The following is an 18,330-nucleotide window of genomic DNA, read 5'->3' as shown; positions in this document are numbered from 1 at the left end:
GGGGCCCCGACCGGGATCGAACGCCGGGCCACCGCGGCAGGCGCGCCCCCGGGGTCTCTGCGGCCACCCCGCCCGGCCCCCGCCCCCGTCCCCCCGCCCGGCCCCCGCCCCCCAGCCGCCCCCCAGCCGCCCCCTGCGGGCCCGCCCCTCGCACCTGCACCTCGGAGCCGCCGCCGCCACGGGCCTCAGCCGCCGCCTCAGGACCCCGCGCGCTCCGCGTGTGGCCGCGGGGCACGTCGGGTAACGGACGCCGGAGGCCCGCCCACCTCCCGGGGGGCGCTCCCATTGGTCGGCGCCGGCAGGGCGGTGCCCTGATTGGCCGCGCGCGAGGGCGCGAACGCGGGAGGGCGGGGGCGGGCTGGCGCGGCGCCGAGGCGGCGGGAGACGACCTCCAGGCTGGGGCCCTCTCCTGGGGCAGCCGAGGCCCTGGTCTGCACGGGGCGGGGCTGCGAGGCCGCAGGACCCGAGAGCTGCAGGCCCAGGCCCAGCTGGCCCGTGGTGTGGGCCGCGGTGGCGGGACAGCCCTCCCCGACAGGTGTCTGCCTCCCCGACAGGTGACCCTCCCCGACAGGTGCGCCTCCCCGACAGGTGACCCTCCCCGACAGGTGTCCGCCTCCCGACAGGTGTCCGCCTCCCCGACAGGTGCGCCTCCCCGACAGGTGTCCGCCTCCCCGACAGGTGCGCCTCCTCAACAGGTGCCCCTCCCCGACAGGTGTCTGCCTCCCCGACAGGTGCCCCTCCCCAGCAGGTGTCCCTACCCGACAGGTAGCCCTCCCTGACAGGTGGCCCTCCCCGACAGGTCTCCCTCCCCTACAGGTGTCCGCCTCGCCGACAGGTGTCCCCCCTCCCTGACAGGTGACCCTTGCCAACAGGTGACCCTCCCCGACAGGTACGCCTCCCCGACAGGTGTCCCTCCCTGACAGGTGCGCCTCCCCGACAGGTGTCCGCCTCCCCGACAGGTGACCCTCCCCGACAGGTGACCCTCCCCGACAGGTGCCCCTCCCCAGCAGGTGTCCCTGCCCGACAGGTAGCCCTCCCTGACAGGTGGCCCTCCCCGACAGGTCTCCCTCCCCGACAGGTACGCCTCCCCGACAGGTGTCCCTCCCTGACAGGTGCGCCTCCCCGACAGGTGTCCGCCTCCCCGACAGGTGACCCTCCCCAACAGGTGACCCTCCCCGACAGGTGCCCCTCCCCAGCAGGTGTCCCTACCCGACAGGTAGCCCTCGCTGACAGGTGGCCCTCCCCGACAGGTCTCCCTCCCCGACAGGTACGCCTCCCCGACAGGTGTCCGCCTCCCCGACAGGTGCGCCTCCCCGACAGGTGTCTGCCTCCCCGACAGGTGACCCTCCCCGACAGGTGATCCTCCCCGACAGGTGTCCGCCTCCCCGACAGGTGCGCCTCCCCGACAGGTGTCTGCCTCCCCGACAGGTGTCCCTCCCCGACAGGTGCGCCTCCCCAACAGGTGTCCGCCAACCTGACAGGTGCGCCTCCCAACAGGTGCCCCTCCCGGACAGGTGTCTGCCTCCCCGACAGGTGCCCCTCCCCAGCAGGTGTCCCTACCCGACAGGTAGCCCTCCCTGACAGGTGGCCCTCCCCGACAGGTGCCCCTCCCCAACAGGTGTCCGCCTCCCTGACAGGTGCGCCTCCCCGACAGGTGCCCCTCCCGGACAGGTGTCTGCCTCCCCGACAGGTGCCCCTCCCCAGCAGGTGTCCCTACCCGACAGGTAGCCCTCCCTGACAGGTGGCCCTCCCCGACAGGTAGCCCTCCCCGACAGGTGTCCGCCTCACCGACAGGTGTCCCCCCTCCCTGACAGGTGACCCTTGCCAACAGGTGACCCTCCCCGACAGGTACGCCTCCCCGACAGGTGTCCCTCCCCGACAGGTACGCCTCCCCGACAGGTGTCCCTCCCTGACAGGTGTCCCTCCCCGACAGGTGCGCCTCCCTGACAGGTGTCCCTCCCCGACAGGTGCGCCTCCCTGACAGGTGACCCTCCCCGACAGGTGCGCCTCCCTGACAGGTGACCCTCGCCGACAGGTGCGCCTCCCCGACAGGTGTCCCCCCTCCCTGACAGGTGTCCCTCCGGGACAGGTGACCCTCGCCGACAGGTGTCCTGCACGATGCCCGCCCCAGGCAGTCCACCGGAGCACCTACCCAGGCGGGGGCCACCTTTAAGAAACCACCCAAAACCCAGTAGTCAAGACAGATAACATTTTAATTTCCTTTAAGGAAATCCAAGATGAACCGAGTATCCAAATCAGTATTCCTAGGTTTTCCTTCTGCCCCAGCTCTCGATGGCTCTATAAGGAGCCTGTCTTTCAAATGGGCATTATCTTTTTCATCCATCCTGAATTTTTTTTTTTTTTTTTTTTTTTGGCATTTGAGTTTTTGCTTAATCCTTATGTCTTAAGTTTTTGGTTGTTTTTAAAGACTTTTTTTTCTTAAAGGTTTTATTTTTAAGTGATCTGTACCCAACATGGGCTTGGATTTACAACCCTGAGTTGCAGAGTTGCATGTTCTACCAACCGAACGGGCCAGGCACCCCTAAATTTCTCAATTTAACATCGTTTCAGGTTGCATTAAAAGCTGCGTTTTCCAACACATCTGGGCATCCCCCACCAGCGCTGGGGCCGTGGGGTCCTGGCTTCTCTTTGTCCTGATCCTGGAGCCCGAGGGCAGTAGGCTGCCCCACCGCCTTCTTCCCCTGGCAGCTCCACCGAGTCTGGACTCCCATGATTGACTCGGGGCTTAAACTTCTGATGTGAAGTTGTACATTTTTATGAAATCTGTCCATCTCTTTGTGGTTTATAGCCATGATTTTTTTTTTGCCCCATTCCGCGTTCTGAATAATGGCATTGACACAACAGCTTTTATTTGCTTCTTACAATTTGATTTTTTTTTACATGTAATTTGTTCCTTATAATTTTCAAATATCTTAAAATTGTGAAAATTAACATGTGTTTAATATAGACAATGCAGAAAAATGTAGAGGAAAACGAAAATCTTCTGTAATCTCCCAAAAACCTCACTTTGGATGTTTTGGGGGCGCTGCATCAAGAGAGATATGATTGAGACTTCCTCTTGACAACTTCAGTGCCCTTCTGCGTATTCACCTGTCCTGGCAGGAGCTGTTAGACACGTGATTCCACAGACACCTGAGGTCCTGCTGTGCATCATGCAGGTCGAGGGGTATAAAGCTTGACAGTTTCTCTCAAAGAACATTGTGGACTAGAATGTGTGGAACAGACCGTCGTGCAGAAGAGCAGCTGCACTCCACGGGGACCACATCCTGGGAATCTTCCGGAAATGCCGCCGGCACCCTGAGCTAGGCTGGCTGTCCCCTCCCAGGGACCTGTCTGTCCTTGTACCTTTGTAATATCCAGGGCACCTGGCTGAGGCTACTCGCTGCCCTCATGGGTCTTTTATCAAAATGATCTAGGCTACTGGTATTTTTTTTTTAAACTTCCAGATGACTATTAGAATAACTGTGAGATTTATGCCCCAAAAAACTCAAAGTCATTTTCATAAGAAATGTACTAAATCTATAAATTTGGGAGAAAGTGTATCTTTACAATATTTATTCTTACATCTCTATAGATTTTTATGTTGTATATCTCCTACTGAGCTGTATAGGTTCTTAGGTTTTTTAGGGTTATTACTGTTGTTTTGGAGGGCATTTTTCCACTGTTATGAATGAGAGTCCCCCATGATATTATCTAAATCTAACTGCTGAGTGTTGATACACAGATTCCTAGGAAATAAAAGCTTGTTTGGGCAATTATTTATTGATTCAGCTTTTTGAGTCATTTGTGCTGCGGCAGCTACCTTTTCTGAGATGAGAGGCTGCAGCTTTAGCAGATCAAAATCAGACTTTCCCCTGTATTTTGTTTTCGCATTAATGTATTTCTGGTTGCATTCTCCTGTTTTACTTTACTAAATCTTAACTATGCTAAATCTTGGGAAATTCTTTTCCTGGATCTGACCTTTTGTTTTATATTAGGTACACAGAAGCCGGGCATCATTTTTTTATTACCCCACAGACTGCCCAAATGGTTCATGGGAGGACGGAGCAACGATTGTTTTGTTCCTTTACCAAATTATAACTAGACAATCGGAGAGGACAAACATTATATGGTCTCATTCATTTGGGGAAATATAAAAAATAGTGAAAGGGAATAAAGGGGAAAGGTGAAAAAATGGGTGCGAAATATCAGAAAGGGAGACAGAACATGAGAGACTTCTAACTCTGGGAGACGAACAAGGGGTGGTAGAAAGGGTGGTGAGCGGGAGGTGGGGGTGACTGGGTGATGGGCACTGAGGGGGGCACTTGAAGGGATGAGCACTGGGTGTTATTCTATATGTTGGCAAATTGAACACCAATAAAAATAAATAAATAAAAAACAAATTAGAACTAGATTTTTAAGATTGTAAATTGGGGGCGCCTGGGTGGCTCAGTTGGTTAAGCGTCCAACTCTTGATATCGGTTCAGGTCATGATCTCAAGGTCATGAAATGGAGCCCCACATCGGGCTCTGTGCTGGGTGTGGAGCCTGCTTGGGATTCTCTTTCCTTCTCCCTCTATTCCCACCCCCCCACTTGCTCTGGCCTCACATGCTTTCTCTCTCTCTCTTAAAGAAAATTAAAATGTTTTGATATGGAAACATTAAACCGCATGATCTTACACTCCACTTAGTAAAATCCTGGTGGGTGAGGCACTGCTGTTCTCAGGAGCTACAAAATTCCAGGCTGGCTGAGGCAGGTTGAGAAAATCCACGCAGACCAGAGCCAAGAAGCAAAGGTGACTTTGCCCTGGGGTAACTTATAAGGGGAAAACTTGGGCAGCAGGATATCTCAGCACACCTGACTTGCAGATGGGGCAACAGTTTGTTCAAAGCAGAAGAGAGCCAGACGGGTGCCGTCTTCAGGTGGCAGAGGGCGGGGGACTCCACGCACGCCTATGGTGGTGGTGATGAGCCCAGAAAGCTAGCAGTGAGGGGTAACGCAAACCTAAGGAACCCCCCCTCCCTTATGTTGGGCACCCACATCTAAATACAGAACATGTACCACTTGAGATCCAGGGGGTACTTTCAGCATTCTGAACCCAAAGCCAATGTGTGTGTGTGTGTGTGTGTGTGTGTGTGTGTGTGTGGTCCCCACACAAAACATCAAACAATTTTTGGACACCAGCAAGTGTGAACTCAATTCTGACACTATCTGCCTGGAGATAGTATCAGATTCCAGAGGTGAGGGGATCTGCCACCCCACACCCCACCCAGCAGATGCCAGTTGCAAGTCCAGGTTGTCACCTGTGCTTCTGACCAACCAGCTACAGATTGGAGGTTCCAATGGCCTCCTCTGTAGGTTCAATTAACTGGCTAGAGTGGCTCACAGAACTCAGGGCAAACACTAAAATTTACCAGCATAATGAAGGATGTGATAAGAGATATGAATCAACAGCCAGATGAAGAGATACATAGGGTGAGGTCCTGAACAAGGGACCCTCTGTCCTCGTGGAGTTTGGAGCCTAGGTTGGTGGCACATAGAAGCGTTCTTGTTCCTCAACTGTGGAAGATCTCCAAAAAGGAAAAAGGACCAAAAAAATCTCCTCTTGGGTTCTTATGGAGGCTTCGTTACATAGTCACGGTTGACTAAGTAATTGGCCTTTGGCTAATTCAACTTCCAGGCCCTCCCCTTTTCCTGGAGGTCAGGGGCGGCATGGAAAGTTCCAGCCCTCACTCACATGATTGGTCCTCCTGGCAATCAGCCCCTGCCCTTGGGTGGGGCCCGAAAGTCACCTTCACTGATAATAAGATGCCTGCTTCACCCTATGACTCTGCAGCACTTTCAGGTAAGGTGAATGAAGACCAAACATATGTAAGAAATACATTTTGGTCAACTGAATGACCACCTCAATGTATTTCTTATATATCATTATGTTACAGGAGCATTTATATAAATCTTTGAATATTTCTAGTTCAAGGACTCTTTCCCCAAGTCTGTGGTCTTGTCACATGCCCACCCAAGGTAGGGGCAATTGCAAAGGGAGACCGCCAGCCGTGGTCAGTGCCATTCCATTCAGGACTAGCAGAGCCTGCTTAGCATTCAGTGCTCTTGGGGACAGAGTAGGAGTCATCCGGCAAGTGGTGATGGGGGCTATTCTGGTAGAGACGGGAAAGAAGCAGGCAGTTTTGGGAACCAGCCATGCATAGAGGTCACCTCAGCAGTGGGAAGGCAGTATGGTGGCATGTGTGGGGCTAAGACTTGGGACAGCTGCCTAGTTCTTGAGAGACTGGGAGCCCAGTAGAAACCCAGTCCTGGTAGCTCTTGGGCATAAGGCAGAGTCCTCCACCACTGAGCCGGGGTCCTCTAACTCCCCAGGTATCTCCACACCCAGGTGAGGGTCAGGCTGCAGGTGCAGGGAACCACGCACATCAACAGACAGGCATGTGCACACGTGTGCCACATCTGGCCAGGCCATTTGTAGAAACACACCAGATGCTTATGGTCCAGTTCCAAAATTCGAATCTGGCCGTCTCCACCTGGCACTTCCCCACCTACCACCCCCGCCCCATTCCACGCTTCTGTGGTTATGTGTGTGTGTGTGGGGTTCAACCTTAGGACCTTCTCTTCCTCAGGGCTACCACCTCCTTAAGGTGGGCATTTGTCTGGTGATCCCTCACCCCCCGAGCTCAGCGCTGTGCAAAGCAGAAATCCACAGTTGCTAAAGAATGATGTAAATTTTCAACAATATCAACAGTATGTTTTGAATCTTTAGTTTACATTTCAGGCGATCAGAATGGGATGTCAAAAATGAACAATGGAAAATAAAACCTCACGGCAGTTCTGAACTGTAATTTGCATCATCCATGTAGACTGTCCATTTATAATGTCTTTTTAATGGGTTTCTCTAGGTCCTAAATGTCCCAAATGCCATTTTGTTTCTAAAAATGAAAACAATTTGTAGGAAACATACAATAGGCATCCTGGTTCAGGTTTTTAACCACCTATCTTCTTCTCCCAATTATCAAATTCAGGCCAAAGCAGTGGTTCTTAAGGCAAAAGCAGCACCCCCTCTAGCAGATATTTGGTAAAGTGAAATATTCTTGTTTGTCACGACTGGGGGTGGGGCCTACTTGCATCTAGTGGGTAGAGGATAGGGATGCTGCTCAACATCCTCTGATGCACAGGACAGCCACCCAGCAACCAAGAATGATCCTGCCCAAGGTGTCAGTAATATGTGGTTGAGAAATTCAAGGATGAGAAAAGCTGGCAACAAATTCCCTATAGCAGGGACACCTGGGTGGCTCAGCAGTTGAGCGTCTGCCTTCAGCTCAGGGCGTGAGCCCGGGGTCTTAGGATCGAGTCCTGCATCAGGATCCCCGCAGGGAGCCTGCTTCTCCCTCTGCCTGTGTCTGCCTCTCTCTCTGTGTCTCTCATGAATAAATAAAATCTTTTTAAAAAATACAAATTGCCTATAGCAGTATCTGATGAAAAGTTGTATTCTATGAAATAAATTAAAAAATCATATTCTATCTTCCTCTGGATTAGGAAGTGTGTATAAAGTGGATTTGCTGGGGCACCTGGGTGGCTCAGTAGGTTAAGCGTCTGCCTTTGGCTCAGGTCATGATCCCAGGGTTCTTGGGCTCTAGCCCTACCTCAGGCTCCCTGCTCAGCCGCTCTCCCTGCTTACAGTCTCTCTCTCTCTCTCTCTGTCAAATAAATAAAATCTTTTTTTAAAAAATGGCTTTGCTGTTTCTGCAAAGATTGGTGGGAAAGGTAGACAGCAAAGGTTTGACTTCTCTAGAGCCGATTTGGGAAAAGCCACCCTCCCAGGACTTGTGAGACAAGCAGTCCTCCTCTTACCAGTGGTGAGACCTCCAGCCAGTTAACTCCTTGGGCTCCAGGCTCCTCGTCGTGTAATCTCACAGACCTTTTGTGAAAATCGAGTGAGGGAAAATAGGTATCTAACTGCCGGGCATGTCTACACGCTATACGTATTTGCTGTTATTAGTGTTATCTGTGATCTCCATATATGGATGTTTCGCCGGTTAAACACGTTTTTTTTTTTTTTTTTTTTTTTAAACACGTTTGTATTAAGATGCTGTGGAAGAAATCTTAAGGATACGACAAGGAAGGAAACATTTCCTCTTTGCTGGCTGGCCTGCTACGGTCAGAGGACGGTGCCGGACGGACCCTGCAGGGAACCCGGGCTCCCCGTCCTGGTTCCTTCCTTCTTGTTCATGTGGCACCTGTGGTGTGAATGTGGGCCACCAGGGGGGCCCGCCCTCCCCAGTCCTGGCCCCTGGTTTCCTGCCTTCTGGCGTCGGTCCCTGGCACCCTCTGACTTCTCTGTCCCATTGTGGGCAGTGGCCCCCAAGCCCTCTACTGAGGTCTCTGTCCCAATTTGTCCTCTCTGGTGTTCTCCCTCAGCCCCAGGGCATTCTTTAGAGTTCTCTTCCATCCTTCCTCTGTAGCCCATTCCCTGTGGGCTGATCATTCTCTGTATTACATTTTCCCTGCTCAAATTACTGGCAGTTCCCGTTTTTGGACCGGACCCTGATACCTTGCATTCCTGAAAGAACGTGGAATGCTTAACGCTCATGAGGTAGGGTTTCAAGCTTGGAAGTCTTTTGAAACCGATGCGTTTTGGCAAATCCTAGGTAAACATAAAAACCACGTTGCTGTGGAGAGTTGGCGCTTCCATGGGATCAATGCAAGAGTAGGGTTCTGGATAAAAACACTGGTGTTGAACATGCAGCAGCTACAGCAGGCCTGTGGGCACCAACGCGTGGGCGGGGATTGGACGATCTTATCTATGGAGTGCTCAGGACAGAGATGTGAACCGCCAACCATCCTTGGCACAAGGAGTTGTGAATTCCTCTTGTGCCTGATGAAGTGTCGCCTTGTGTATCTATCCCGGACCCAGACAGTGCTGGGGGACGGACCCTCGTGACCTCTAGCACTATGCTGGGAGTGTTGTCTCAACTATTCTCCCAACTCATGTCCCCTACATGAGTTGGGAGAATATATCAACACAAGGTATCAACACAAGGTATAGTTTCAGGGGACGCTGTCTGGCTGATATCCTGAAAAGCTGGCCTGCTTAACCAAGCTGGCTTGAAGGACAACACCCCAAAGAGTAATTAAAACATCAGCAAGTAGCCAAACTTTCTCTACTTTGCCCTGAAGATAACGTAGTTGACTTTAATCTGTAACTTCCTTGGTTTACTTGATATTCTAAGAGTGCTGACCCTTGGGGGTGCACTATTCTTGCTCACTGTGAATAGACTCTTTTTTTTTACAGGGAAAGAGAAGCTAACTGCTTCGCTATACTCAAAAAAGGAAAGAGATGATCCCAAACGTATAGAACAATGAATATGGAATAAAAATCTTCTTTTTCAGTGCAAAAAAATAAAAAAATAAAAAACACCACATCCCTACAGTCTTTCAGCATTGAAGTTTTTAATTTTTCTAATAGTACATTCTTTAAAAGGAGTTCACAACTTCAAGTCCAAATAGAAGGGTTACATAGCGCGAATGGAAAGCTGTCATCGTCGGTGGAGCTACTGCCTAGTTACCCTGGAAAAAAGTGTTCTTAGGGTTGAACTGATGCAAAAATCCCTTAGAAAAGCTTCATTTGTTGCCTGTAAAGAGTCTTCTTAAGGTCACTTTTACTTCCAGACCATCCCCTTGTTTCTAGCGAAAGAGTTTTGCTTGGTAATGGCTTGTGGTTCCACAGTGTTTTGTGTATGAAAAGCGTAGACTAAGAGAAACTACCAACGTTGCTCAAACTGTAGATCCTGCCCCCAAAGAAGTCCCAACACTGTAACATTTCCCCTCAATTTGCAGCAAGACACATGAAAAGAAAACTCAAGTCCCATTTGAATCTTGACTTTGATTGCCACGTGCGGTGGCGCCGCGAGGCTGCTCCTCGGAGTTCCCGGGCGCCTGGTGTGCTTGGAAAGGACCCATGGGTTCGGAGGGGTGGCCCGGCCTGGGTCGGGGTCCACGGTTGGAGGCATCTGGTGGCTGCCGGGGCCGCGGGTGAGCACGGGAGCCAAGTGCTCACCGGGTGCTCTCGGAAGCGGGGGACACAGCAGCAGTCCCGGACAGTGGCAGAGGCGAGCCCACGACACCGTGCCCTCCATTCACCCACCGGGTTCCTGGGCAGGCCTGGTGCTTACTGCTGGGACAAGAGCGCGCTCCGATTCGCTTTCATTTTTTCCAGACGCTTCACTAAGTGGCCGTTGCTCACCTCGAGCTCTTCTGTTTTGTCCAATGCACAGCGCAGCTGGAAACAAAGAGGAAAGGCAGCTTTGAGGAACTGGCTTCCTCCAAACGTCAGAGGTTGGCCAAGAGTCCATCCTACCGCAAAAGACAGTCACAGCTGGACCCACTGAGCTCCTAGAAGTATGTGAATACACATGCGTGTGTACACATATATTTCTTAACTATTCCGTTAGGGATACAAGGCACAGAATTCTGGCCTCATGAGTAACTAGGCAACCCTCCTTCTCTGAAACAACCTGATCCCACACAGCACACAGTCTTGAGGGGCTGATGGTCTCACGAAAGGTAAGTGAGGCGAACAGGTAAGAGCTGAGCCCAGACCAGTTGGAGGAGTTGGTCCTGGGCAGCTGAAGCAAGGTCTCGATGGCTAGAGACCAAAGTGGGAATAGCTGAGGCCAAGATGATGGCAACCTGGAGCCAGGGCCACAGAGCCTGGGAGTCAGAGTGGAAGCCACACCAACAGGGAGCCATCTGGCCCAGTGGACAGCAGGGCAGAGCGCAAGGCGCCTCAGGGCGGGGGTACACCAGCCACATGGTTGTGGAGACGTGCACCATCGGAACAGGGTCTGCGGCTCTGCTTCTGATCCAAAACCCTCAGGGAGGGTGGCTGGGGTCCTGGCACAGGTTCGCCTCCCTGCAGCCCCTCTCACTGGCAGAGGCAAGCCTCTCTGCAGGAAATTCCCCCAAGTCAGGCCTGGAGTATTCCTACAAATCAAAACCAAGCATAACTCCACGAAACAATAAACGCAGGAAGGACAAGCCACCTGAGCCAGCAACAGAATCAGATCCTCCAAGACTGAACGTAAAACAGAACAGCTGTGGGCAGCCCGGGTGGCTCAGGGGTTTAGCACTGCCTTCGGCCCAGGGTGTGATTCTGGAGACCCGGGATTGAGTCCCACGTCAGGCTCCCTGTATGGAGCCTGCTTCTCCCTCTGCCTGGGTCTCTGCCTCTCTCTCTCTCTCTCTGTGTATTCTCATGAATAAATAAAATCTTCAAAAAACAAAAACAGAACAGCTGTGTAGGACATCTTCAAAGAGATGAGGATACAGTTAACATAAACATACAACCAAGCAACCATCAAGAATGAATACACTTAAAAAAAAAAAACTAGCAAAAGGTGCATGGGGAGACCTAGCAGCAGAGGGGTAAGGAGCTGGGAGGTGGAAGAAATGTGGGGGCTGCAGGGACGGGGTCTGACGGCCTTGGCTTAGAGCCCCGGAGGGACGTGGAGACACCAGGGAACAGGCATACTTGAGGAGGTCATGGGTGAAAACTTTCCAAACTTGGTTTAAAAAAAAGACTTCATGGATCCAAGAAACACAATCCATCCCGAGCAGAACAAACAGCAAGAAACCTGCATAGAACACATCAGGGTGAAGCTGCAGAAAATCAAAGACAAAAAGGATCCGAGAGAAGTGAGAGGGAAAGGGTGGCCTACAAAGGTCCCCCGGGGAGGAGGACAGACTCTGGGCGGCCTCGCAACCACAGTCACCAGGAGACTCCGGATTGGGCACCAGGCTCCCTGGGGCGATGGCTCAGCGCATCAGGGTGGCTTGGCACCACGAGGCCTGGAACTTTCTGGGGGGCCATGACACTCCGTCTGCTGCCAGCTAGACCGTCATTTCCCTGCAAACAGCCTAGAAAGTTTACCTCTCTTTGGAGTTTCCGTTTTTCAGCCTTAAGCTCATCTTCTATTTTCTCGGCGTTTTCAGCAGCCGATTTATAACGTGACACTTGACTCTCTAACCTTATTACCTAAAAGAAGGGAAACACCACATGTGTCAATTCACAGGCCTGTTTTCTTTCCCCGGCTGCCCTAACACTGTGTGGTGGAAGGACGTGGTTCGTCAAATGGGAGGACAGGCTGCGCCAATCATCATGATCTAGCACCCTGGGCTACCGTATAGGTTCTGGCCAAGCAAGTGGGTTTGAGCAGCCCCGTGTTGAGGGCCTCATTCCCTCTCTGGCCTTAGTCCAAACACCGGACTCCCACAGCACTGCTGTCCCTCCCCGACGCGGGACCATTCTGCAGGAGAAGGTAGGTCGAGGCAGAAGTTTCCACTAGGACCTCAGCTCCTGTCCAGTCTCTCCTGGGGTGGCATGGTGGGGAGGCAGCAAGGGAGGAAGGCAGGCCAGGAAGCAGTAGAGAGGAAGAGGAGGCTTGGGGACAGCATTGCACAGCCAGGCCCGTGGTGAGGGACAGGAGCAGCTACCAACCCACTGGAGACTTGCAGTCTGCTGAGACCCAAAGCATGCTCCCTCAACGCATCCCGTCCTAGGTGTGCTGCTCTCAGTCCTGTTTCCCCAAAAATGGACCCATAACTGAGCAGGGAAAGAGTACTGAATCTTCTCTCCCTTTGCTTAGGGCACAACTTGTCCCAGATTTGCCCAATGTCAGAGGCATAAATACTCCAAACCTAGGAATCAGAGAGAGCTACCCTGTTGGGAGAAGAAGGCAGAGAATCCAGGCGAGTGGGATGGCCTCACACTAAGTGCTTTCTAACTGAGTTATTTTTAAAGAACAACACTTTTAAAAACGGCTCAGCCCCCTTAGGGACCTTCCGCAAGCAGCCGTTGTTCTAAAGGGTTAGTATCCAACAGCCCGAGTCCTGCTAGTGAGCTTTCCTCCCCTACTTTCTCTCTCTGCAGGAAACCCACTGAGGGCCTTTTCTGGTCCTGCACGTCTCTGCTCCTCCCTGCACTCAGCCTTCCAGGGCGAGTTCTAGCAAGCAGAACTCCGGTCATCATCGCTCTCGCTGCCCATTATTGCTTAAAAGAGCACACGTACATTTTGTTCTAATGCGGTTATCTCTTGCTCAGATTTTGCAAGTTTAAATTTGAGGTCGCTGATCTGTCTGTTGGCATCCCCTAAAGGTTGAAAGAGAAGGAAAATCTGTTAAGCTCCTGGGCTTTTAAAATGCTAAGACAATAGTTACTGGGATCCAAGGCCCTACCTAGTAATGGGCATGCAAATCTGTACGTTCTGGCCAGTGGGCTGACAACAGGGGGAGCTGAGAGAAGCACGCTCTCCATGCACCCAGGCTGGGCAAGTGCCAGGCAGGAGAGCACCGCTGGGCACAGAACACAAAGAAATGGTCAGGGGAAGGAAAGGGGGAGGCTGGGAGTAATTTTATCTTCCTTTAAGCCTCTTTCTAGGTTACTTGTATAGAAAGATACCTTCTAATTTTTCCATACAATTGGCTGATCAAAAGACAGCTGTATCCAGCATGACAAATGCTGTTTCTCACTGTGCATCACGTGGTGGTAACTTGGTGCACGTTTGGGGGCACCCGTTCTAGTCCTTAGGCTCAGACAGAGACACCCTTGCTCTGCCCACCTGCCCATCCTCATTCTGCCCCCCCCCCCCACAGAAACACCCCTGCAGTGCTGTGCTGAGCTCAAGGGCTTTTGAGGGGCCCTGGGGAGCGCCGGGCATTCTTTGCCATGATGGTTTTTCTCCTCTAGCCCAAGTATAATAAAAACAGGACACGTCAAGGGTTTACTTCTACACAAGCATGGACATTTACTTTGTAGATCCATTACATGCATGTCTGTCCCGTTTTCTAAGACATCGTTTCCAGGGAGCAGATTGTCTAGCTTGCTGTTCTTCTGTCTCTCTTCCAGCTGTCCTTTGAGTTTCTTAATCTGAAAACGCCCACCAATAAAATAAGTGAATTCCTCTATTCTGAGTGAGCCTGGAAGCCAAGCTCAGAGCCTATGACAAAGGAAGCGGCGTGTAAAGGAAAAACCAACACCCCATACGTACAGTCGGCTGCTGCTGTGGAGTTATTATTTTGTGTGTCCAAGGTGCCAGAGAGATAGGGGTTATGTAAAGAAGCACGAGAGAAATGTAGTTAACAGTTACGATCCACCAGCCACCACAGGGAGTCTCTCACCTTTGATAACCAATCCCAATAACTCCACGAACAACCTTCTGCCAGTTAGTCATCTTCTCGGCAAGTAATAGCGTAATGGGTGGAAATGGAATTGTATTTACGAGATCATGGCAGGAATTATTTTGTAACTCTGGGTGAAAAGTTGTTTCTAAGGTTGAAATTCCTCTTGAATTCAGGAGGAGATGGTACGTAACGTACTTTAAATGTGCTGATCTCAGAGTTAGCGCGTCAGTGCGCCGGTAGCCTTTGCTTTATTCACGAAGAAGCCAGGAAGGGCCTCCCAGAGGGACTGTCCTCGAGTGCCTAGCGGAACCGAGGGCTCCCTCACAGAGCCAGTGCCCGTCGCAGGTCCGCCACCTTCAGGGAGCTGGTCTCTGCAGAGCTCTCCTGTCAGCAGCCACGGCTGTGGACGGTCACGGTGTCTGGGGGGTGGTCTCCCAGCCCTTCTCCTGCTAACCTCCAATCTCTGGATCTGGTGGGAGCCCCCACCTCCCCCCAACAACCACCCCAGCAGAGCAGACGCCTGCAAGCATGTATTCCCCACTGGTGCGCACCGTCCTGTGGAGATCAGTGCAGAATTAACGATGGGCACCTGTTTTCAAAAGATCACAGGAACCTCAATGCTGCTACTACATCGAGTGCTTTTCCCAATTTTGAGAGAAACCTTCAGCAGAATTGTAAAAAGTAAAGTGAAATACCTTTGATTAGGCTTATTGAGGAAAATGGGAGGAAGTGAGTTTCCTTAGAAAGTGATTGTGGAGTGATGATGATGGGGCACCTGGGGGGCTCAGTCGGTGAAGTGTCTGCCTTCGGCTCAGGTCATGATCCCAGGGTCCTGCTCAGTGGGGAGCCTGCTTCTCCCTCTGCCTCTGCCCCTCCCCCCAACTCTCTCTTTCTAATAAATAAAATCAGATAAAAAAGAAAATTACCGTGGAATGGTTTACTAACTACCCTGCAGACAAAAAAGACCAAACAGGTCAACCAGTTAGTGTTTCTTGAGGTGGAAGAGAGTGACGAAGGTAAACCACAAGTAAAACAACTCTGAGCAGTTACAACAAGAAAATACCTTCTGGACAGGGGTGCTGATCAATGAGAGGTCCCCCAAACCGACTTCTCTGGGCCAGCAGGAGTCAGGGAAGTGGTGGTTGGAATGACTCCAGAAAGCTCTTGCCTCTCCACCATTAATCTAGGCTCTTCCACATAAATACTTATTTTAAGCAGCAATTGGCATAGAGTGTACCACGTTCTGTTCCATGGCCTCGAGCCTTTGGGACATCCTCTCTAAACCTCACATGACTTACGATGTCCTACTTAGATAAAAATCGTAAGGACACAGGTTGGGTTGATAATTGCTTTCAGGCATGATGTGTTTAGGGTTTTCCTGATAAAGCAAGTAAGTATGGGAAGGTTCTCAGGTTTGGTTGCCCCCGCTGGAGAACTCAGAAAGTAATAAAAAGATCGTTACCTGTTCCAACAAGCACTCCCGTTCATCAACAAGCTTTTTCAACCTAATATCTAAAGAAATCAGAAAGATAGAGGTTGAGGAGAATCCGTGTAGCGCACCGTTCGGCAGAATGCTAAATGGAAGAGTGAGCATTCAGGTTAGTGAAACTAATGATGAAGGTATTATACACATACCACAACGAATGAGGCCACACACAGGACTGGGGAAGACGTCAGCCGAGGGAGGTTGAGTGGGGTCAACCTCCCAGCACATGCTTATCTCGTCAGGGGCAGCATCCGGCTGCATGCAAACAGGCTAATCTTCTACTTTGGGTTAGCATGCAAGAGCTCTAGGGCCAAACCGCACTGCAACACAAGATCTCACAGGCTTCATGGTTTAACATCATTAGGAAGGTACAAACACACTGAGAATCGCGATCCGTATCAATGGCATTTTCGTTAGCTTTGACTTCCCAAGTTTATGTCACCAGTGCCGGAGCTTCGACTCCATGTCTACGCATCAGAGGTCTGCTGACAACACATCCGCTCTCCTGCTTGTGCAGAGCGGGCGTTGTCCTGGGAGTCGCAGTAACACTGTGGGTTTGTGCCACCGCTCCCACCCAGACACAGAAGAGTGCACATACGGAAGCATCTGGAAATCCCCCCCAGACGTTTCTTGGAAAGGCTGTGGAGTAATATAATCTGTAGAGTTACAGAGAAGGAGGCCGAAGCCTGGGGAGAGCGTAGGGGTTTGCACAAAACCTTCCACCGGCTGAAAGGGCCAAATTAGGAAGATGTGGTAGTGACAGTGATGCTAATGGGTACTGCACGGGCCCCCTGTGCTGGCACGGCCCTCGCACCTGCGCCTTCACCCACAAAGCCCTGTAGGTTGCCCTGATACTACCTCCTTCTTCTACAGATGAGGGTCCAGCACCTCGAAGGAACTGCCCTGAGGCCTGGCAGCCGAAGCCTCGAAACACTGCACCCCTATGATGTTCCAGATGTAACCCAGACCCTGGAGTCAGAGCCGGGCTCCCAGCCCGAGGCTCTTACTCCCGGGGGTGACTGTGCTCTCATGCTGCACAGCTTTGTCACATGAAAAGGAAATAAATGATCTGTATAAAACGCACTTTTGTTTTCATCTAAACAGTCTCTTATCTAAACATTCTCATCCAAGTTATACGCTCTCTCTAATTGCTCTTCCAAACACCCCAAATTGTTCTTTTGAAAGGCACAGTAACAACATAAATTAAACCAGAAATGTCAAGCGTAATGGAGGATAAATCTACGATCCTCCGGAGTTCCATTTCAAGTGACACAAATTGCTTCCAATACTGTATTCTTTCTCTTCCACAAGCTCACCCGACACTGAAACGTAAATGCCGTAAACCCAGTTCTTCATTCAACGTTACTTTTTCTCTTATGTTCTATATACAAAAACCATAGGAATCATAAGCAGCAATGAATATGTCAGAAAGTCATCTTGAAGCTCATCTATCTACTGTACAATTTTATTATTATCGCTTTTCCATTAGGAGACTTCAAACATCCTGGAGAGCAAGGACACAATAAACGTTAACATAGAATAATGGAGCTGGCAAATGCAAAAAATAAAGGTAACATGACCTTCACTCTTATGGTGGGAATATGAAAAACAGGGAAGTGGGGCGCCTGGGGGGCTCAGTTGGGGAAGCGTCTGTCTTTGGCTCAGGTCATGATCCTAGGGTCCTGGGATCGAGCCCTGCATTGAGCTCCCTGCTTCTCCCTCTGCCCCTCACCTCTCCCTTCTCCCCTCATCGCTCCTGCTCTCCTTCTCAAACAAATAAAACATTTTAAAAAAAGAAAGAAAAGTGAAATTTTAAGGGAGAAAAGTTTTAAAGCAGAATTGGAGAGGAAGTTTAAATCGTTTGAAGAAAATGGAAAAAGAGAAGCAAACTAATTGGATATGCAGAAAATGGGCACTGCTCTTTGTCATTTTAACAGTCACCGAGCCTGATTTGTTGAGTGCACAGTGGTGCATCGGTGAGACGCTGGCCGTAATACTTGCCCAGATCCCTGCAGACCTACCACTGCCCTGCATTTCCTAGGTTCCACGGCCCATCGCTGGCCTAGAATCCTCGGTTATAAACAGACACAAACTATTCATGTAAGCGCACACTTGCCTGTTTGGAAACAAGGCATCGAAGAAAATGAAGTCACAGGATCTCAAATGTAGAGTTTTCTCTCATACGCAGGAGTTAAAATGAGCTGGCTGTGAAAATATTTCAATTTTTAAAAGTCTGGCTTTTATGTATTCAATTTCAATAATTTTCTGGTACACATGCAACAAGACCGTGGAATAAGCACTCACGGTGGCGAGATCTTACAATCACCAGAGCAGCTGGTGCAAAACCACTTTGAAATTCTCTGAGCCCTGTTCTCCTGGGTCATTCTTCTGGCCTGCACCTGGTCACCTCGTCTGTGCGGGTACAGAAAGGTCACCCACCAGCAACCACTGCCATCACTACTCACTCCCTCTTTGCACTGCTTTACCCGGATCTGGCCCACAACTCTAGAGGGCAGGTTTCAGCTCCGTTTTCAGACAGCAAATGAGACACAGTGAGGCTGCGTAGCTTGCTCATAATAATACACGGTCAGGAGCCTAATTTTCATTTTGTGGATTAATTTCAGCCGTCGTGGGCCTCAGGCTGCCTCTCCCAAGGC

The 18,330-nt window shown here is 51.0% G+C and overlaps 2 protein-coding genes and 2 long non-coding RNA genes across 10 annotated transcripts in view; 2 read left to right on the top strand and 2 right to left on the bottom strand.

Annotated features, from left to right (window-relative positions):
- RBM44 (RNA binding motif protein 44) overlaps nucleotides 1-243 on the bottom strand; it is a 40,572-nt gene extending 40,329 nt beyond the window's left edge. Inside the window, exon 1 of one of the 3 annotated variants that reach the window (XM_038574335.1) lies at nucleotides 155-243. The gene's annotated coding sequence lies outside the window, so the exon portion shown is untranslated. The remainder of the gene's footprint in view (nucleotides 1-154) is intronic. The other 2 variants (XM_038574337.1, XM_038574336.1) reach the window with 2 other exon arrangements.
- A 116-nt stretch (nucleotides 244-359) lies between these two features.
- LOC102156302 lies at nucleotides 360-3,779 on the top strand. Its single transcript, XR_005378292.1, has 2 exons — nucleotides 360-571; nucleotides 2,572-3,779. It is a non-coding gene; the product is annotated as an uncharacterized LOC102156302 (long non-coding RNA).
- A 5,656-nt stretch (nucleotides 3,780-9,435) lies between these two features.
- Nucleotides 9,436-18,330, bottom strand: part of LRRFIP1 (LRR binding FLII interacting protein 1) — a 139,211-nt gene continuing 130,316 nt past the window's right edge. For 4 of the 5 annotated variants that reach the window (XM_038574330.1, XM_038574331.1, XM_038574333.1 and 1 more), the window contains 5 exons: nucleotides 15,650-15,699; nucleotides 13,816-13,933; nucleotides 13,077-13,156; nucleotides 11,939-12,043; nucleotides 9,436-10,288 (listed from right to left, as the gene is read on the bottom strand). In XM_038574330.1, coding sequence (XP_038430258.1) covers nucleotides 10,178-10,288; nucleotides 11,939-12,043; nucleotides 13,077-13,156; nucleotides 13,816-13,933; nucleotides 15,650-15,699 — 464 coding nt within the window. In that variant the 3' untranslated portion in view covers nucleotides 9,436-10,177. The remainder of the gene's footprint in view (nucleotides 10,289-11,938; nucleotides 12,044-13,076; nucleotides 13,157-13,815; nucleotides 13,934-15,649; nucleotides 15,700-18,330) is intronic. The other variant, XM_038574332.1, reaches the window with a different exon arrangement.
- On the top strand, nucleotides 10,504-12,915 carry LOC119865975. Its single transcript, XR_005378890.1, has 3 exons — nucleotides 10,504-10,572; nucleotides 12,081-12,326; nucleotides 12,654-12,915. It is a non-coding gene; the product is annotated as an uncharacterized LOC119865975 (long non-coding RNA).

Source organism: Canis lupus, chromosome 25, assembly GCF_011100685.1.
Source record: "Canis lupus familiaris isolate Mischka breed German Shepherd chromosome 25, alternate assembly UU_Cfam_GSD_1.0, whole genome shotgun sequence".
Taxonomy (NCBI): Eukaryota; Metazoa; Chordata; class Mammalia; order Carnivora; family Canidae; genus Canis; species Canis lupus.
The sequence above is the reverse complement of the archived record's forward strand: the minus strand, read 5'-3'. Positions and strand labels throughout refer to the sequence as shown.